Source organism: Colletotrichum acutatum (genome assembly GCF_030867785.1).
Source record: "Colletotrichum acutatum strain CBS 112980 chromosome Unknown BDZ83scaffold_229, whole genome shotgun sequence".
NCBI lineage: Eukaryota > Fungi > Ascomycota > Sordariomycetes > Glomerellales > Glomerellaceae > Colletotrichum > Colletotrichum acutatum.
In genome coordinates this window covers 1-19,353 of record NW_026849223.1, presented here as the reverse complement: position 1 = coordinate 19,353, position 19,353 = coordinate 1, and the positions used below count along the sequence as shown (strand labels likewise).

The following is a 19,353-nucleotide window of genomic DNA, read 5'->3' as shown; positions in this document are numbered from 1 at the left end:
GGGCTGGTCCGATCGAATGGCAACCCGCTCAGGATCCCAGGATGTCACCCCCAACGGGAGCCAACGGGGGGGAGAACTTCTTGACTTCTCCAAAACAAGCTCTTATACACCCGCGATGTTCCACTCCGCCAAGACTCTGAACCGCTGCTCATAGCGGAAAGCGGCAATTGAGCGGGAAGGAATACGTAGCAGTCGTCATGAAAGCCAATAAGATTTCTCTCCTGAGAAAGACTCAGACTTCTCGATATCCCAGAGAAGAGTACCTCGCAGTGCCGATGTCCAGGACCCTGGCTGATTGCTGTGAAAGCTCCTCCCCTTCCTGGGTCCTTCTCGGACTTCTGCTATGTGCGAGAGTGCTGGCGATGGCAAAGTCCAGCCATCCTCGAGAAAGACAAATACCAGACGAAAGAATGTAGATGCCCTCGGGTCCCTCTTCTCTTTCTCCCACCACTACCACCTCTCTCTCGTTCATTCCAAAGCGGTGTGCCTTCGCCACCCAAGCCCCTCAAGATGCGGTCGTCACTCCCTTTCTCCCTCCTCTGCCTCTGCCTGGCCACCTCGTCGACCTCGGCCCGCCACGTCCACCAGCTCCGCGCCGACTTCAACCTCGCCTCCCTCCCGCAGGCCCACTCGGCCCGCGGCCTCCCCGCTGCAGACGGCAAGAAGGGCGTCCTCCTCATGAACCGCATCGGGCCATCTACCTCGGAGCTCTATATCGCCAACGCGGACGGCACGAACGAGCAGAAGCTCCTCGGCAACGCCTCGAGCTTCGAGTACCACGCCGCCTTCTCCCCGGACGGCAAACATGTGGCTTTTACCACCGAGCGTAACGGCGACGGCAACTCGGACCTCTACCGGTGCAGCTTCTCCGCTGCCGGCACCGGTAACTCCACATCCGCCTCGTGCTCCAACCTGGAAGAGCTCATCGCCACGCCCGCTGTCGAGGACGCGGGCGCCCTCTCCCCAGACGGAACAAAACTCGCCTACGTCTCCACCGAGAACGGCTACCGCGCCAACATCTGGGTCCTCGACATCGCCACCGGCGCCCGCCGCAACCTCACAAACACCCCCGAGATCGCTGGCGACCCTCTGCTGCCCGACGGCCACTTCCGACCCAGCTGGTCCCCGGACGGTGAGTGGATCGCCTTCGCCTCGGACCGCAACACGGCCTGGCGGGGCCACGGCAACGGCACGGGCTGGGAACACACCCAGGAGCTCTCCGTCTACGTCGTCCGGCCGGACGGCTCCGGGTTTCGTCAGGTCGCCACAAAGACGGGCTACTGCCTTGGCTCGCCGAAATGGAGCCCCGATGGGAAGCGCATCCTCTACTACGAGATCACCACCGAGCAGACGTGGGACGCGCACCGGCCCGAGTCCCTCGCGGCCGCCATCTCTCAGATCGTGTCGGTTGATTTTGAGACGGGAGAAGATCGCATCGAGCATACCTCGGGCGCCAGCGTTAAGATGTTCCCTCAGTGGTTGGCCGACGATGGCACCTCGGATGAACCTAACAGCAACAACATTGCATACCTGATTAAGGGCGGCGACAACGAAGGATACAACTACACCTCACGCGCCCACTCACCCGTCAAAGCAGCGATCCGTTCCCCAGCCTGGTCCCCAGATGGCCGCTTCGTCATCTACGAAAAAGTAGGCTTCACCGCTCGCGCCATGGAGAAGCCCCTCTACAGCTGGGACGCGGACTGGGAATACCGCTCCACCGACGTCTTTCCCCAGCTCTCCCTGCAGGGCCGCCTCGTCATCACTCAAAAACAACTCGGCAACTCCTCCATCGTCTCCATGAACCCAGACGGCACCGACCTCAAGCTCGTCTTCGACTCCTCCAAGACGGGCGAGATCGACGCCGCCCTCGTCGCAAAGGGCCTCGCCGGCGCTTTCCAACCAGCCTGGTCCAGCGACGGCCAGTGGATTGCCTTCGGCCTAGGCTCCTGGTTCCAATCCCGCGCGACGGGCAAAGCCCGCGTCTACCGCACGACCTCCAACGGCAGCTTCTACGAGGCCCTGACGGACGGCACCGTCCACTCCGGGTTCCCCTCGTACAGCCCGGACGGCCGCAGCCTCGTCTTCCGCGAGTGGGGTGTCCGCTACGGCCTCCGCGTCATCGACCTCGAGACCAAGACGGTGCGGAGCCTGACCAACGCGACGGACAACCTCCCCTTCTGGTCGCCCGACGGCGAGCGCATCGTCTTCACGCGCAAGACGTCGGCGACGAATTTCGATGTCTGCACCATCCGGCCCGACGGCTCGGACCTGCAGACGCTCACGTCGAGCGGCGCAAATGACGCGCACGCCGTGTGGTCGCACGACGGGCGGATCCTCTATTCCAGCGGCATGTACGGGTTCCGGGACGAGGCGGCCATCTATGACCAGACGTTCCAGCCGTACGGGCAGATCATCGTCATGGACGCCGACGGGTCGAACAAGAGGATGCTTACGGATAGTTTGTGGGAGGATTCCATGCCGTTGTATGTGCCCAACCAGTTTCTCGTCTAGAGGTGCTTGCTTTGGTGGCTTGAAAGTATGGTCACTGTAAAATCAATTGCAATACAAACATAAACCTCTTTATGCGAGTACCTCTCCCTCTGTGGATGTCTTGGCCTCTTACGAGTGATCAGGTTGAAAAAAGAATACAAACCCACAAAAGGGGCTGGCTCATCGAGTGAAAAGAGGCAGAGAACGTTGGCTTTGACTGTAGTAAACTAATACCCTGGATATCTGGGCCATCATCTAGCTTATCAAAGGACGAATCCATAATGCTCATGATGATTTACATGTTTTACTTAGTATAGCAGACATAATTTTCCAATAAGAGTTCTAGAGTAAGCCGTGAGGTATGTTTCCTGAGGCGGCGGAACCATCCTCAATGTCCCATGATGCATCTTGAAAAGCCAATCGGGAACATGTAGCCACAGCCAGCCCAGGAACAAGACCATGCTCATTAGCAACACCAAGTCCTTCGTTTGACCAGACCTTTGACCAGCATTTCAGGGTGACGATTGCCTTGGAAGCAGTGTCTCGCGATAGTATAAATAGTCCAACTCAGTTTAGGTGTTGTTTCACTATGAGGAGACCTCAGCGTACACAAATCACAACAACGGCATCAGGTGACCACACGACACTCAACGCCACGAGGATGGGACGAAACAATCAAGAGTTCCATTCTTTGAGAGCTAGACCTAGCCGCCCAATCCCGGAAAACCCAGATCCCGCCGTTCACCAAAAATGCTAGAGGGAGGTAATTTCTCTTTTTTCCTTTTTTTTCTTTGATTTTGGTTTCAATTCCTCTGCTCTTCCTCATGTCTCTAAAGACATAGTGCTCTGAAGCCGATCGTATGAGTAGGCAATATCAGCGAGCCAAGCATCACCAAGGTTCCTCGTTTCTAACTGCGCGTCCTGTCCTCCGCGAGAGTTGCCAAACAGCCAAGCTCATGCTGACTCTTCCAGTTCGCAGACACAAAATCAATGTGTCGTGTGAATTCAGTGTTCATGTGACACGAATATCCATAATCTTTTCGTCGTCTTCGTCAACCCCAAAGCTAATTAAACAGGTGTTGTTGTAAAGCGCGCAAAAAGGGGCGCGTAGTATGATGGCTGACGAGGTGAAGCTCGCCCAGCGCTAGATGATGTAACCCTCCACGGCGTGTTGAAGTGGGGAAATGCAGATGTGTGAACAAAAAAGCAAAAGGGGGTATGTGCAAAATGTGGTATACGCATGAATGGGAGAGAATCGAAGTGTGTGTTTGCGGGGTGGTGTTGTCAGGCCAGCCCATTCCAACCTGTCGTCGACGCCACCGCGTTGCCTTTGGTCTCAACCCGACCGATGCTTGGGAAAAGCCGAACAATGATTGTTGTAAGGGCTAATGTTCTTCGAAACAGGTACCAAGATGAGACCACACGAGCAGAGGCGGGGAGATGAGACGACAGTCCCCAAGATAGCCAGCCGGCCCAAATAGTAGTGTGTCGAAACGTGTTGTTGACCAAGTATGTCGGGGTATCCTCCAGGAGAGCCATGATCGTAATGCAAAGTGGTGCTCAAGGCCACAATGATTGCCCTTCGCGCGAGGGCGTTGTTTGCCGTTCCAAGACCAGGAACGCCGAACCCATGTAGTGTAGAACCGCCGTGTCATGACAAATGCCAGAGAGTGGTGATGCTGACCCGGAGCGCGCCGGCTCGGTCAGTGAAGTCATGACACGGTATCCTTGGTTCAGCCAACCCAGCCAACCAGTCCGAATCCAATGAAAATTAGGAGACATGCTTTCTCATCAGTCAGACAGACCGATCGCACAGCGCAGTCCTTCCATCCCCTAACGCCGTGCTATGCAAAAAAAAGGTATTATACAGAACCCAGACGCAACAGAGCCTCAACCGCCTCACGCTCCTGCGCGTCAGACGGGCCCTGAAGCGCCGTGAAGTCGAAGGGCATGGGCTGGAGCGAGCGTGCCATACCAGTAGAGACGGTTCGCATCCCTCCCGAGTTATATACACCGGTGGAGAGGAAGCTGCGTCCGGCAGACTGTGCGGTTGCGCCAGCTGTGTTGTAGGACTCGGCGCGCAGAGCAGCAGCTCCAACGGCAGCCCAGTCCTCGTCGTCGGTGGCATCCTCGGGGTCATCATTCATAGCGATATCGTCGTCATCCGGAGCCTCGGAGCACGAGGCGGAGGCCGAGCCGTCCAGGGACATCTTATCCGCTTCGCATTCCATCATCATTGCATCGCGGTCGTCGTGAGAGAAGACAATGGAATCGCCAGCGCTGGACGAGGCGACGTTCAGGCGAGACCTGTCGGCGCCGCGTCCACCGGTCTTGTTGATGGGAATGCCAGATCGGTAGTCAGTGGGGGGTGTAGTTCCGCGTGCGGCCTGACCACGTCGTCGGGCATCCCAACGACCCCAGCCCACCTTTTCAAATTCCACATCGCCGTCCGGTCCGCCACCCTCGCCTCCGCGACCCTCCAAGGCTCCAACAACCAGGCGGCGCGCCTTTGTCGGCGGGATTCCTGCGAAGCCCGGGACAGACGTTGTCAGGTAGCCCATGATGTGACGGATAGCCAGAGGGCCGTGGTTGAGGAGGATCTCAGGAAGGTGGTGCTTGGCCAGCAGGGTGGTGCTGATAGCACCAGTGGCATCGTAGGAGGGTGACCGCGATGCTTGCCTGCGACCAGTCGGGTCGTCGTGCAGGTCGAGGTCCGAGTCGATGGGCTCGAGCCTGACCTTCTGAAGCTGGGCCTTGAGGCCGTGAGGCGGAAGGGCGGGAGAGATGGAGTTGGGAGGAGTGGGGAGGGGGTGAGATCGTGTCACAGTCGTCGCAGGAACACTCCGAGCCGCTACAACAGTCAAGTTGTCTCGGCTCATGTTGGAGGCCTGGTGGATATCGCAAGCAGCAGCTGCCATGGTCGCCATGATGTCGTTTAGACGTGTCTTATGCTTCTAGACGTGTCTGCACGCGATAGCGATGGTTAGCTACTGGTGTTGAGTAGAGAAGTGGTGGTGTTGAGTCACCAAGGTGGGAGAAGGAGGAGGAGGAGGAGGATGTGACGCAGTGCTGTGCTGTGCTGTGCGATAGGATAGGGTTTACTGTTGACGTACTGCTAGAAGCGGAAGGGATGCGATGCAGGTGTGGAACTGTGCAGGTACACTCAGTTCGACGGGTCGACTAATAGACTTGTTGGCAGATCAGGCTGGCGTTGCTGTGGCTGTTGCGATTATCGTGACTGTGACAAGAGAATCTCGTCAGTATTGGGTTGTGGTTCTTCGTGATGTTGTATTTGCGTTGAAGAAGAGAAGAGAGGGAAAGGAAAGGGAGGGTGAGATGAGTGCGACGGCCAGGGCTAAAGTAAAAGGGACCGTGGTGGTGGACGGATACGGAGATGGGATGGGATGGATGGGAGTGACAGACAGACTCATACCTGACTGTTGAATGACTGAGAGCGACACACACCAGACATACGCGGTACCTCCATCTTGGTGTCGGCTCTCTCTCTCACCTTGTTCCTCTTTGCTGCAAGTGTGTGTGTGTGTGTTGTGTGTGGGAGAAAGGGAGGTACATGGGGTACATTGCAAGACCTGGGGCATGTCAAGAGACGGCGACCGGGGGGCAGGAGGTACCCACGGTACCGGACGGATGCAACCCAGGATTCAAGGTATCCGCAGTAAACTGAGGTACACCCATGTACCTCGCTCTCTCCTCTGCTTCCTCGGTATCTACTCCGTACCTCTCATGCTGGTGACTCCTCCACGCTCTCTGTGGCGGGCCAGTCTCTTTTGGTACAAGGCAAGGGCCCCAGAGAGCCAGTCCAAAGGGAGAGGAGAAGGAGAATGACTGGCAGTCAGGCAGAGAGAGAGAGAGAGAGAGAAATAGATACGTCAACTGTACCGCCATTTTGATGCAGTGCAGCTTGGCTTTGGGCACAAGCCCGGGTTCTTTCTCCAGCAACACGCAGCCAACGTGACGCCCGTACCAAACTCAACCGCCTGCAGAAGACAAAGGCCCGCGGCGGGCGAAGGCAAGGGAAGGCGATGGATGGATGGCCGGATCATGGATGGATGAGCACCAAAGAGCAAGACCAAGGCAAAAAGGCAAGACAAGGCCCGACAACGCAACGACTACAGCGACAACAGGAAAGGAGCAAAGAGACGGACGCCGCTGGCTGGCGTTGACGCAGGTGATGGATGGATGGACCATTGGGCGATGAGCAAGGACAACACCACTGGAATACACGCCCCGGGGGTGGCAAGTTGCGGCCACGGGGTGTCAAGTGTTGGTCACCAGGTGTTGACTGACGGTATCTGAGTGTGGATGGTGTGTGTGTGTGTGTCTGGAGGACGAGGTATGTGTGGCTGGGTCGCTGATACCATAAAAAGGAGTCCCCGGCTGCGAGAGGAGATGGGAAAACGGCAAGAAGAGACAGAGGGGGGTGTTGCTATCCTTCTACTTTCTCTCACACTCCCACCTTCACCTTGTCGCAGTCCGCAGAGGACTTCTCAGAGGTATTTGTACACAGTGTGCCACACACTACGTACACCTCGTACCTCATGCTTCCAAACCTGTGCTTCCGTCTCTTCCCTTCCCATTGATTCCAGTTCCGCTGGATCTGAGCCTGGGGAGGAGTCATCGCTCTTGCTGACGACAGGCAAGGCAGATGAGGAGTTGAAGAGACTACCTGCCCCGTCTTACGGGCACCTGCCTCGTCCGCCTTGACCTTATCATCAAGAGATCCTTATCAACCTTTGATCTGACATTCTTTCATGATCCTCACTACCACCTGGACGATCTGACCTTAAAGTCCAGCGCTGGGTAAGGGGAGAGAACTCTTAACTTCCCTCGACCCTAGGTATGACCTTTTAACCACCCAACGGATTGCTTTTCCTTTGATCAGAGTACATTTGCAGAAAGATACCCAATTTCAACGCCGGATACAGCTTCAACGCACACCGCACACAAGCCGCAAACTGGAACCCATCAAAAAGGAAAATACCCACTCATCGACAGCTCTAAACTCCATCCCAGACCTCCAAACAATCCACATGAACGGAGCTTGGGCGGGCTCCATCTCGTTGTCCCGTTCCTGTCCCCGAGCTTGACCGCCGAACCAGCCATCGATGCGAATACCTCGAGATACAGAGGTTCAAGCCTTCAAGGTCCAAGGTCCCATGCAATCCATATCCATGAATGATTTGAAGCGTCCGCGACACAGCAGTTCCACGACGGACCCAGAAGACACGTCCCCCCATGCGCCGGCGCCGCTCACTTTGGTCTTCTTTCTTCTCAAGTTCCCATACCCATGCCCCATGCCGAACCCGAAGCTACTGAAACGAAGTTCCCACCTCGTTGTCTTCCCCAGACTGCCGATAGGGTCGGCCGGTAAGTGTGATGATCCAAGGCCTGGGAAGAAAGGCCCCAGAGGCCCCAGAGGCCCCAGGGCCAAGGGTAGGGGAAGGGGGACAGCAACCCGTGGCCTTCCGGAATTGCAGTCAAGCCCGCGCACTTGATCCCCGGCCTAGCCCACAACGCGCTTCTCCATTCGGAGTCCATTCCAATAACCAACTGTTCGACCTTCAGCGTCCAGACCCTCTCTAGACAGGTCCATAATAAGCTTGATACAAGGATCGAGAAACGACGGTGAAAACGAAGAGACCCGATCATCGTGTCAAACGCCGCACTATCGAGAGATAATGCCAGGAGCCAAGAGTCAAGCAGACGAGGGATTGCCAGTTACAAGTTGCAACAAACTCCCAGCGTAAGGCAAGCAGCAAAGTCACCAATTCCCTGCCAGCCTCAGGGCATCAATGTCGACGAAACGGACACACACAACGACACACACAAGTCATTGAGCTCTCGAAATTGCAACCTCTCACTGCTTCCACTCACCCATGAGCCAAGCCAAGGCCCAAGGGCTGCTTCTAGATGCGCATCAAACCCGCGTCGCCGGCGCCCGCGTCAACCACAACACCACCAAGCCCACCGCGCATAGTATATCCCAACCGGTGATCCCGTGCTATGGCACACTGGGCACGGTAAAATGGAAACCTTCGTCTCGGGTACAGCGTGCAAGCCCAAGAGCTTACCAATCTGTCGGGGATCTCGCTCGCTTGCTCTCTTCCTCGTCTGTCACTTCTGTCACAGTACCTTATTTCTGAGGTACGTTGTCAAAAGACTCAGCAATGAAACTTTGCTTTCAAGTTGTCCCTGTTTCCAGTTCCGTTTGTCCCGTCTTATTCCTATCCATCCCTATCCATGGCATCCAAGCCCCCCTTGGAGATCCACCATCGATAACACAAACTCCGACTCATGGTATTTGACTCTTTGCCCTTTCCTCTTCCCCCCTTCATTCACATACAACTAGGAGGTTGTGGTGATAGGGTTCGAAAACCCCAATCGCGATCTCTGCTCCCTCCCACATCGCACACACATTCTGACATATATCCATATCTCATTATCGTCAACCTTGGTCAACCTTTGATTCATTACCCGTCCCGTACCCGCTAATAAACCCACCCGCTTCCTTTGTCCGGATCCCGTGCCAATGCCATTGCCCCCTGTCAGAACCCCACATGTATCCGTACCCATGTCCCATCCATGTCTGAAGTCTTTCCCGCCAGCAAGCCGCTGGGAGACGCGACCACGGGACTGGTGTCCACTGAAGCAACTACAGCTTTGCAGGCAAGCACCAAAGCAATGCAAAGGTTGACTTGGTGGAGAGCTGTGGGAGTGTGCTTCTTCCTGCTGCTGCTAACGCTGTTTCTACTGCTGCTATCCCAGACGGAAACAGCAGAAACGGACGGACGGGGTTTGAGATGGATACCTCGGCGGCCGTCAAGTTTACGTTGCTGCTACTGATGCTGCGGGAGACTGGAGAATGCGACAGTGTCGTCATCAATCGCAAACCCGCAGCTTCGCTTTCTCAGTCCATTTCTTTCCTAGTGTGAGAACACTCTCAGCCCAGCAACCAGCAACGTGCGACCATACCAACACAGACCGGGGGCCTTGTCAAAACAACAAGGGGCCAGAGTGCTAGAGAGGGCCCTTCATCACCGCACAGAACACAGAGACACACACATTTTCATGTTGTGTTTTTTTGTCGCCATCATCCCCCTATTTTCGGACGTTGCAATTTTGATTTTGAGGAGGAAATTTCCAAAGCTTTCCAGCGCTTTGGTCAATCGCAGTGATCGAGATGGTTCGAAAAAGAAAGCCAGAAAAAACTCTTCCCTTTGGCGAAATTGACATTCCTCCTTACCCTGGAGCGCCTCTTATTCCCTTGACCTTAATAACCCCTTTTCCGGACGGCGCCGTGGAGATGGTGGAATGGAAGTCTTGATGGAATCTGAATAGAACCTGTCCCATGTCTCCATGCCTCTCTGGTAAGAGAAGGTGCAAGGGGCGTGTAAGTCAAACCGAACATTTGGCAACGCGCAATTTCGTGCAGATTTCCAGCAGCAGCAGCAGCCTGAGCAATGACAGGCTCGAAATGTCTGGTTCCTGTATTTCTTCATGCTTTCCCCCTAATAACTTCTGGGTGGTTACGAATGACCATGAGCATCCGTATGCCGGCGGGACGATCCAGACCGGAAATGTCTAAGACACGCGCTCACTCAACTTCCAAGAAAGGAACAAGACGAGGACTCGACCGTCATCGTCCATTTCTCCCATCTCGGCTTTTCCCTTGAACGAGATCGAGATAACGAAGCTAGTCTCAAGCAAACCCATTTCAGAACTAAGAAGACATACCGTTTATCACGGGCTACTTTCTTCCACAGAGAGGTCTTAGTCCGCCGACGCGACGACGTGTCCTCTTACACCAGGTTTAAAACCGTCGCGTTAGAGAGATGATCGACACTCCAGACCTGACTAAACCTGCGTCCCAAAGTCACAACCACGAGCTTCAGCTGAAAAATCCCCGGTTCAACACCTGCCCCCTGTATCATCGCATGATCGCACATCTTTCTTCACATTGCGATTCTTTTTCGAATATCGTACAGACATCTATTTTACTTTTGACCTCGCGCACTCCGCCATTCTGAGGAAACGGTGCCAAGACTACAATCATCAACCAGTGACCACGCACAGAGTCCACCAGCAATGGCTTCGTGACAGGTAAAGCAACTGCAAACCAGACCTGGACTCGTACCAATGGGGAGGGTGTGTCTCTATCAATCAGCTGCTCTCTCAAGTCTCGAGAGTGTGTGTAGCTGCTTTGTACCCCACGGTACAGCTGAAATCCATCCCATCCCGCGTCCAGTCTCTCTTTCGCCCTGCTCGCCTTGCCCTGTGGCTCTGGCTGACTCCACATCAAAGATACACAAAAAACCAACTTTTGCAATTTTGGACACTGTGGTGGTGGTGGTGGCAGGTGCAGCTCTCTTATCTGTAATCCGTTATCATTTTCCAGATTTGGTGGCCGTCAACCGCCGGGATGGAACATTGCGATGCGTGATGCCTGGGCTTATCTTTCAAGGCGCGCCTCACATTCTGGTCTGTTGATGAACATGAGCCCGACAGACCCGGCCGAACCGCGTTCGCGTCGGCTGAGGCGCCTATCCTATTCGTATAAGGATACCTTATTTGGGATCACTGAGAAGGTAATCCGTATCCGTATACTGGCACATCGCAGTGAATCCCCCCCCCCCTCATCCCATCTTCGCCCTCCCCCCTCCCCGGATTTTCCTTGGCCCCAATGACCTCAAGAAAAAGCCACCCGTGGTTCTAGGCTTCTACTGTTGGTAGGTAGAGGAGGTACCAGCTGCATCTTTGTCCGCTTTCCCGTGCCGGCGTACGCAGTACCTACGTACGCCTTGCCCTCTTTCGCGATGGGCGGCATGCTGACGACCTTCTTCAGCAATCGCCGCACCCTCTGTAGTATGTACTCGATCGAATCCGTCCATCTGCTTTGGCTTTTGCTTTCCGCCTTGACTTCTTGCAGGTGGCCAAAATCAAATCAATCGTATTTCATCTGGTCTGATTTCGATTCCCACGCCCCCTAATGGTCGCCCTATGCCCAGGAGCTGTGTGTGTCCAACCAAATACACAAGGTACAGAACATATCATACTTGCCATATAATGGCCTCAAACAATTCAAACCCTCTTTGCATCCTTCTCCATGCAAAGATGCAAAGGTGATGTGCTGATATGCCATGCGGCATGCATCCGGGCAACATTCCCGCACCACCGTAATCACTTCGTTGAGGGCGGATTCGGCGTTTCGGAAGGCCTCGCCCTCAACCTGCAGTCGGACGTACCGCATACGGGAGGGGGAGGAAGAGAAGGTGCCAAACCACATGTGGTGACATCCAAATGGAGACTATCGTGGGGTTCAACAGAATCTCGTAGTGTTGACCGGCATTCCGTACCTGGCTACGCTACCTTACTCCTCTCAGAGTAATACCTACGTAAATGTTCTGTGGCTGGCTGCATCAAGATTCGACTATAAGCCTGGAATGGGACAAGACTTTTCAAAAGTCAATGCCTCCTTTTCCCCGGAATTCGCGCAACTAAACTACCAAAACCAACTCTCTCTCGTTGCACGCCGACGAGCGCAGCCATCACGTTGCGCCCAGGCCATGATCTGATTGGTTCTGGAGCCCAGCTGCGAGAATAACTCACGCCCCTCCCGATGAACACTCTCTGGGGCCAACTCCTAACTTCCTAGAGAGAAAATGCGAGCGATCCAGAATGCAAGTCCCAAACATTTCAAACAAGAAATACCCGTTTCTAGATTTGTATACTTCACGGTACCTCTTGTCTCGTCGTTGTGGGCACTTGGATGTTTCTTGATCCGCTACTATACAACTCTACAACTATCCCGTACCTTACGCAGTATTTCACAATGAGGCAGTTACGTCAATGTTCGTCGTCGAATCAGGCTCCCCCATCGTGAGCCCGTGGTCTGTCACTCTCCATCCACTTACGAAACCCCACGTTGTGACATGCTGCATCGTCAAGGCTTCAGGCTCTAAGAAAGCCAAAGCCGCCCTCTTAGCCTTCCCAGGACGGGCTCTCCTTCCCCCCAAGACCAGCACCCCTCCCTCCCTCCCTCCTCCTCCCGATGGGCGATGTGCCCATCTTTTGTTCCTAATCCTCCCTCGGGAAGTTCTGTGGGGTTATTCAATCCCGCGTCGCCGCAACGTACACTACCTCCTCTCTTTTCGCGACCTCTCGGCTTTCATTGTTCAATGATCCCTGAGAAATCCTCCGCCTTTGGGCCGATTTCTGCCCGGGTTGCCCCCTCCTTTACGCGGGCGGCACACCCACCACTGCACCTTGCAGTAGCCGCCTCACCCCGCTTCTCGTCCAAGATATCACGGCGGGGTTCATCACACCCCTCCACGCTCCCTCGTCGCTGTGCCTTTCCCGACCTCTTCCGTTTTGCCTTGCTTTTAGTCCCGAACGACCGGTTGACTAAATGCGCCGGCGTGCGTGCTGGCCGACCTGACCTTAGCCGCCATGAAACGATGATGGAATTTGCAGAAATGTCGCGCAGCTTAGTCGGGGCTAACCAACGTGGAATAGCCAACGGCGCCGATTCTCGGAACGAGGTGGTCTTTCCAAACGCTCCAGTTGTCACACCCACGTTTGGATTCCTGTGGACACCATCGATAAGGAAACCTCGCCCCGTGGTCCTTGTTTGTGTGATGGAGCCATGCTACCGCGACGACGATGTTTGGGATTATCCCACTTCAATTTGATACTTTCGCGCCTCGCATACTACAAAGGTCTGAGCCCTTATCTGCCATCACGAACATCGAATGGCCGTGTGCTCACTCGCGAATCGACATGTATTCGCGACACGCCTAGTAAAGTCAGCGCGTGTAAGCGTCTTAGTGATGGAACCCTGACTTACTTCCTTGAGAACGTTGAGCCGTTCTTGAGAGTCCCGGAATACTTGTCGGTACTGGCCTAGACTTTCCCGTAGGACGGCCTCCTTGGTCATGCGCCCGTCGCAAATTGCCTTCATCTTGTTCTCCATCTCTTTCCGCAAGAATGGCTTGCCCAGACTAGTTTCGAATTCCATGCGATCGAATCCCGTGATGAGTGCCACACCGAGTTGGGTCGGGATGAAGACCTTGAGCGCTCTCCGTCCCGCCGACGACGCGCCGCGACCTCCTCTGCCACCGCGACCACCGCGATTGCCGCGGCCCCCTCGGCCGCCTCTAGCTGGCGGCGAAGGAGGTCTATCCCGGTCGTCATCATCGTCGTCACCATCTTGGCCACGTTGACCCCCGTCAGCTAGCTGGACGTATTCTCTGTCTTGAATTTTCTGGATATGCTCCGCCATCGTAGCATCTGTTCCGATCCCGTTGGCATCCATGAGAGCAATGAGGTCTGCTTCTGTGAGGTAGTTTGGCGGGCTTGTCTTGCCATCCGTCATCAAGGCTTCTGTTGGCTGAAATGTCTCTCCAGGCATGAATTTCGGTAGCTCTGCAGAGTCGTTCCACTTCTCGTAGACAAAGACGTCAAGGTAGTTGCGCTCTAGGACGACTAGTCCACGGGTATGGAAGGTCTCCTCGCCATAGAGTATCTCCACGTCGGTTGCCAGGCCCTTGGCATCTTCTGAGCAACAAGCGAGAAACCGTCGTACGACGTACTCGTATAACTGCTTCTCATCCGCACTTAGTACCGTGGGCGCCGCATACGTGACTGGATGAATGGGCGGATGAGCCTTATCATCATGTTTTCCCTCTCGCGGCTGACTGAAGCTCCCATCCAGAAGGCTTTGCGCATATTGACCCCATCGAGGATCAGGCGTCTGCTTCCTGCACAGTGCCTTGAGGTCCATGCCTTTATCGAAACGGTCTGTTTCGGTTCTAGGATAGCTGATGAACCCTTTATTGTAGAGACCCTCGGCGACTGTCATGGCTTGTTGACCACTCATCCGGAGGAGGCGAGTTGCTGCCTTTTGCAGCTCGACAGTGGTCAAAGGCAGAGGCTTCCATTTTCTGGTTGGCTTCTCCTGGACCTTTGTGACCTTGGCCTTTTTCGCGTTGAGGCAACGTTCGTAGAGAATAATAACAGACATCCGATCAAAGAGACGGTTTCGTGACCAGTTGAAGTTGACTTTCTTGCCCTCGCGAGAGTGCATAACCTTGACGCCCCAAAACGGTTCAGGGACGAAGTTTTGGACCCGGAAGTACCGATCTACGACGAATCCTAGAGTCGGGAATTGGCAAGAACCTGATACGTAATCAGCAGACGAATGGAAAAAAAAAAGTGCAAGCATACCATAGCTGATAGTCCGTTCCTGCAGCGCCCCTCCCAGGGGGCGAAGACTAATGGTCAGGAAACGCGTAAAGGCATACCCAATCCTAAGATCCAGCTCTATTCTCGCATCTACGGCGTCGACTTGCTTCTGGTCAAGGTCGGTGAGGCGTCGGGCAGCAGTGAGAATGTGCCTACAGACTATCAAAAGGGGATCATCGCATGCAACGAAAGGGGGCCAGGCTTACGCTCGTTCAATGTTGCTGAACGTGGCACGCTTGACGGTGATTCGGTTATTGCCTTTCTTAGCAGCATTGACAATTTCTTTTCCAATGTGCTCTCCCTCTCGATCACAATCAGTCCAGATGACGAGAAGTTGGCAGTACCGAGCTTGCCGCTCAATGTTCTCAGCAACGGTTTTCTTGTCCTACACATGCAGCTATCAGGATTCGGACGATCTAAATCGAGATGCAAAAGACGCACCTGAGGTACTACTGTCACTACTGGTGCACTAAACAGGCTCTCTGGTGGCGGATGCGACCAGTTTTTGTTCTCTGGTGTGAACTCGAGTCCCGTAAGATGGCCCAGAACGGCCGTCATGGTGACACCACACGAACCCCATGGGGCACCAAAGTCAAAGTCGAAGCCATAGTTCTTGATGTATTGAGAACGTGTATTGTGCTGAGAAATGTCAGCTTCCGGAAACAAAGTGTGCTTTTGCTTCGTGCGATACTCACGACTTCAGGGCTTCGTCCTGCCAAATGGCCAGCAACGGCTTTCGAAATGGACGGTTTCTCAGCAACGCAGAGGACCTTCATCTTCTCGACGTGTAAGAAAGACTGGCGCTCACTGCATGCAGATGGTTTGGGGCCCGGTAGGTCTTTAATGCCCGGCACTTTCCGCGAGTGCAGTCACGAATGTTATTGCTGGGAGAGCAGGAGCATCTTGCGATATCTACGTTCCTGCCTTGGAGACGCGTCTTCACGGGCTTGAGCGCGTCAAACCCTCATACGGCAGCTTTTTAGTATCTCCAGCATGTGCTGAGTAAATCAGCGTATGCGATTGCGAAGAAGTCACAGCGGCTCTACCCAACTTTGACATCAGACATCGACACGTTGAAGATTTTGAAGTGCAGGTCGTTGAATTGAAGGTTGAGACCATCTCTCCTCGCTAAGGTACCTATGCCTGGTTCAACCCCACAGCGGGGCTGCCACGCTGATTCGCGCCGTGCTTCCAGGCTTCAGCTCTGGGACCCCTGGACCCCTTGGCGATTTTGAGGTGGCAGCGATTATCTAAGCAGCGGCACTTCGACTCCGGATGCTGGAAATCCCTAGGCACTTGAATTGCTGCACGTAAATACACGGCTATGAATTACCTTGTTTGGAGTGAAAAGAAAACGAAAAGGGAAAAAAAGTTGTAAAAAAAAGTTCGGCTCGAACCCGCGACCTCCCTCGATCTCGAGGTTCAGCTAGGTAGGAACCTCGGGTGACCGCATCAGGATCCTTCCTACGAGTTGCATCGCCTCGTCACCAAGATTGCTAGTGATCAAAATGATAAAAAGGGAAGCTGCCCGCTATGGCGTCACATCTGGTACTGCTTGCCACTCAAGGCTGCCCATCTCGGCACTCTAAGGATAGAGTGTTAAAGGCACAATCATACCGTTCGGCCGTCGTCTACAACAGACGATGCTTCCTTGGAGGAACTGGTGCAATTCTGGGCCCTATGAGGGTTGGGTCGTTGCCCCATACGAATATACACATCGCGAATATACCGGAGTTCCTATCTACCTGAATACTCGAATACCTAATGATATACATTGAGCTTGTCGAGATGGTGGCCACCACCTCACATGCAAGACTAAACTGACGTAAGCCACCGGTCCGACTCTACATCTCAACGACAGAGATTCACAGATTGATCGACGCTATTGCACAGATATGAGATCTTACCGTCAGGTGTACTTATTCCCACTGCAAGGTTACATTGCCCTTACTTAGGTAGTACTTGTTCGCAAAAAATAAACACTGTAGGCAGCGGTTTTCCATCAGTGAATCTCTATGTTCCGCAAAGGACGGATCTTCGGTCTCAAAATGGCCGAAGACCCCTGCACCGCCCCGGAGCTGGCGGCGGGGACCTAAGCTCCCTGCGGATCTATGACGCGCTTTGTTTGCATCACCTCACAGTTGCTTCTATTTGCACCACCAAAGCTGTATCGTCTATAACGACATTCCTCGAGACAACCTTTTCGCTGGCCATCCGCAGATCTCAAACGTCTGGGAGTGAAAAACCACTTTCAACAGAATCCAAGCTAGGTCCAGCACACTCACCCGCTTCGCAATGGCGCTCCCTGCAGTCAAGTCTCTAGAGGAGTGCTCCGAGTGGGCCAAGGTCGTCGAACCCTTCATCCCCCAGCTCCTTGAGCTCCCCGGCAAGATCATCGCGAGCCCGCAGTCGCTGCCCCAGATTTACCTCGAGACGAACCCCCTCGTCTCCGGCTTCGCTTTTTCCCTGCTCATCGCCGTCCTCACTCTCGGCGTGTCAGAGTACCATCGCAACTTTTCGCAAATCGACCGGCTGTGGAGTCTCCTGCCCAACTGGTACGTCCTGCACACGGCAGCATGGGCGTACTTGAATGACGAACCCTGGCAACGAGTCGCGCTGGCCGGGGCCGCGACCACTCTTTGGAGCGTAAGAAGAACCAAAAGGACCTAACATCCACGTAGCTCGAGGAGAGAAAGTGCTAACACCATGTGTGTGCGATAGACCCGGTTAACCTTCAACTACTGGCGCAAAGGAGGCTACGAGCGCGGAAGTGAAGACTACAGATGGTAGATACCCCTTCACCCTTCTCTGCGGCCACTGTAACTTACTAACACCGCACGTTTCCAAAGGGAAATTGTTCGCGCATACGTCCCCGCCTGGGTCTTCTTCCTCTTCAACGTGACCTTCATCTCCTTCATCCAGTCCATCCTCCTCTTCGCCTTCTCGGCCGCTCCCGCCTACTCCCTCCTCCTCGCCAGCCGCATCGAGCCCGACCTCGCCGCCTCGGACTACTCCTTCTTCGCCATCCTCGCCGGCCTCGTCCTCAGCGAGTACATCAGCGACGGCCAGCAGTGGGACTACCAGACCGCCAAAGCCGCCTACAAAAAGGGCAATGGCACCGCCGCCGCCGTGCCCCGCGGCTGGGCGCAGGCGGACCTCGAACGCGGCTTCGTCACGCACGGTCTCTGGGCCTTCAGCCGCCACCCCAACTTCTTCGCCGAGCAGATGGTCTGGTTCGTGCTCTACCAGTGGAGCTGCTACGCCACCAAGGTGCTGTATAGCTACACCTTTGCCGGCTCCGCGTTCCTCGTGCTGCTGTTCCAGGGCTCAACGTGGCTCACGGAGCTGATCACGGCGGGCAAGTACCACGAGTACGCCGAGTACCAGAGCCAGGTTGGCATGTTCATGCCCAAGTCGCTGTTTCCCTACAAGAAGCCCCCGCCCAAGGTCATCCGCACGAGCGAGCTTGCCAAGCGCCAGAGCAAGAAGGATAAATAAAGGAGAAATGGACTAGAGACATGCTTGTCCATGTTAAGATACGGCCTATTCAGCCGTAACGGGAAAACTTTTCTGGTCTGGGGACTGGAATAGACGGTGAAATGCATGTGTGTATTCTTCTAGAGAAAGTCTTTTTCTAGTTTCTAGTGAGGTCGTTATGGAGTTCATCTATGCATCCAGAGCATGTAGTCATAGGGAAAATAATCATACCAAACTCATTCCAACCATTGCCACCCGGTTGGCGTTAGTCATCTCTCTCTCTCTCTCTCTCAAGCATCAAGCTTCAAGCTGGCGAGGCTGTCAACATAGTACGCCGGCACAGCCGCGGCGCCCTCCTTCTCCCAATCCTCCTTCTTGTGCACGCCAGTCAAGACGGCGAGCGTGCCGCCCAGCTTCCCCTCGATGCCGAACTTGATGTCCGTGTCGAGACGGTCGCCAATCATGCACGTCCGCTCGCGGTTCAGCTGGAACTTTCCCTCGACGGCGTCCATCATGGCCTGCGACGGCTTCCCCAGCGCAACGGGCTGCTGCTGGCTCATGTTGACGAGCGGGATCGAGATGGAGCCCGCGCCGGGGAAGAAAGTGTGCGACATGGGCAGCGTGCTGTCCGTGTTGGTCGCGAGGAAAACGGCGCCGCGGCGGAGGTACTGGTAGCCCAGCGACAACTTGAGGTAGTTGATGTGGAAGTCCAGCCCCGCGAGCACGACGCCGACCTCAGGATCGAGGGCGGAGCCGTCGGCGATGGCGGCAAAGTCCTCGGGGCCAATGTCGCGGCGCAGAGCAGGGTCGGTGCCGCCGATGAAGTCGACGCCTTCGGCGCGGAGCTCGGCTTCGATGCCGGCCTCGCCAATGACGAAGACTTTGCGCTTGTCGGCGGGGAGGTCGAGGATGCGGGAGACGTAGACGGCGGAGGAGTAGGCTGAGCCGAAGATGTCTTCCACGTCCGAGGGGATGTCGAGGGCGGCGAATTTCTTGTGGTATTCTTGGCGGGACTTTGTCGAGTTGTTTGTTACGAAGACGGTGCGCTTGCCTGTTGGTGGGGGGAAGAGAGCACTCAAGAGGTTAGGGGCCGAGACATGCGATTTGTGAGAGGTTTACAAG

The 19,353-nt window shown here is 54.9% G+C and overlaps 6 protein-coding genes across 6 annotated transcripts; 3 read left to right on the top strand and 3 right to left on the bottom strand.

Moving 5' to 3' along the window:
- Positions 1–510: 510 nt before the first annotated feature.
- Positions 511–2,514, top strand: BDZ83DRAFT_593893 (uncharacterized protein; the record flags this gene model as incomplete). Its single annotated transcript, XM_060506673.1, has 1 exon — positions 511–2,514. The coding sequence occupies one exon, from the start codon at positions 511–513 to the stop codon at positions 2,512–2,514; it is 2,004 nt and encodes a 667-aa protein (XP_060357782.1).
- Positions 2,515–4,355: 1,841 nt separating this feature from the next.
- BDZ83DRAFT_758451 (putative Sin3 binding protein-domain-containing protein) lies at positions 4,356–5,420 on the bottom strand (the record flags this gene model as incomplete). Its single annotated transcript, XM_060515038.1, has 1 exon — positions 4,356–5,420. One exon carries the CDS (start codon positions 5,418–5,420, stop codon positions 4,356–4,358), a length of 1,065 nt encoding a protein of 354 aa, XP_060357781.1.
- A 3,560-nt stretch (positions 5,421–8,980) lies between these two features.
- Positions 8,981–9,470, top strand: BDZ83DRAFT_193298 (uncharacterized protein). The gene has a single exon (XM_060501610.1). It carries the CDS (start codon positions 9,097–9,099, stop codon positions 9,355–9,357), a length of 261 nt encoding a protein of 86 aa, XP_060357780.1. The 5' UTR covers positions 8,981–9,096; the 3' UTR covers positions 9,358–9,470.
- A 3,804-nt stretch (positions 9,471–13,274) lies between these two features.
- Positions 13,275–15,530, bottom strand: BDZ83DRAFT_758450 (DNA topoisomerase; the record flags this gene model as incomplete). The annotated part of the gene is made up of 6 exons (XM_060515037.1): positions 13,275–13,307; positions 13,358–14,688; positions 14,737–14,906; positions 14,961–15,139; positions 15,196–15,393; positions 15,450–15,530. The coding sequence occupies 6 exons, from the start codon at positions 15,528–15,530 to the stop codon at positions 13,275–13,277; spliced, it is 1,992 nt and encodes a 663-aa protein (XP_060357779.1).
- Positions 15,531–16,879: 1,349 nt separating this feature from the next.
- Positions 16,880–18,436, top strand: BDZ83DRAFT_193249 (uncharacterized protein). Its single transcript, XM_060501609.1, has 3 exons — positions 16,880–17,400; positions 17,476–17,540; positions 17,604–18,436. Exons 1-3 carry the CDS (start codon positions 17,050–17,052, stop codon positions 18,250–18,252), a joined length of 1,065 nt encoding a protein of 354 aa, XP_060357778.1. The 5' UTR covers positions 16,880–17,049; the 3' UTR covers positions 18,253–18,436.
- An 85-nt stretch (positions 18,437–18,521) lies between these two features.
- BDZ83DRAFT_593896 (phosphoglycolate/pyridoxal phosphate phosphatase) lies at positions 18,522–19,283 on the bottom strand (the record flags this gene model as incomplete). Its single annotated transcript, XM_060506674.1, has 1 exon — positions 18,522–19,283. A coding segment is annotated over one exon (762 nt), but the record flags the coding sequence as incomplete, so codon positions are not given.
- Positions 19,284–19,353: the final 70 nt, after the last annotated feature.

Excerpts from the sequence above, each read along its gene's own strand:
- BDZ83DRAFT_193298 (XM_060501610.1), top strand. The coding sequence starts at position 9,097 with ATGTCTGAAGTCTTTCCCGCCAGCAAGCCGCTGGGAGACGCGACCACG.
- BDZ83DRAFT_193249 (XM_060501609.1), top strand. The coding sequence starts at position 17,050 with ATGGCGCTCCCTGCAGTCAAGTCTCTAGAGGAGTGCTCCGAGTGGGCC. Across the intron at positions 17,401-17,475 it reads CCGCGACCACTCTTTGGAGC|ACCCGGTTAACCTTCAACTA; the intron begins GTAAGAAGAACC and ends TGTGTGCGATAG. Across the intron at positions 17,541-17,603 it reads GGAAGTGAAGACTACAGATG|GGAAATTGTTCGCGCATACG; the intron begins GTAGATACCCCT and ends ACGTTTCCAAAG.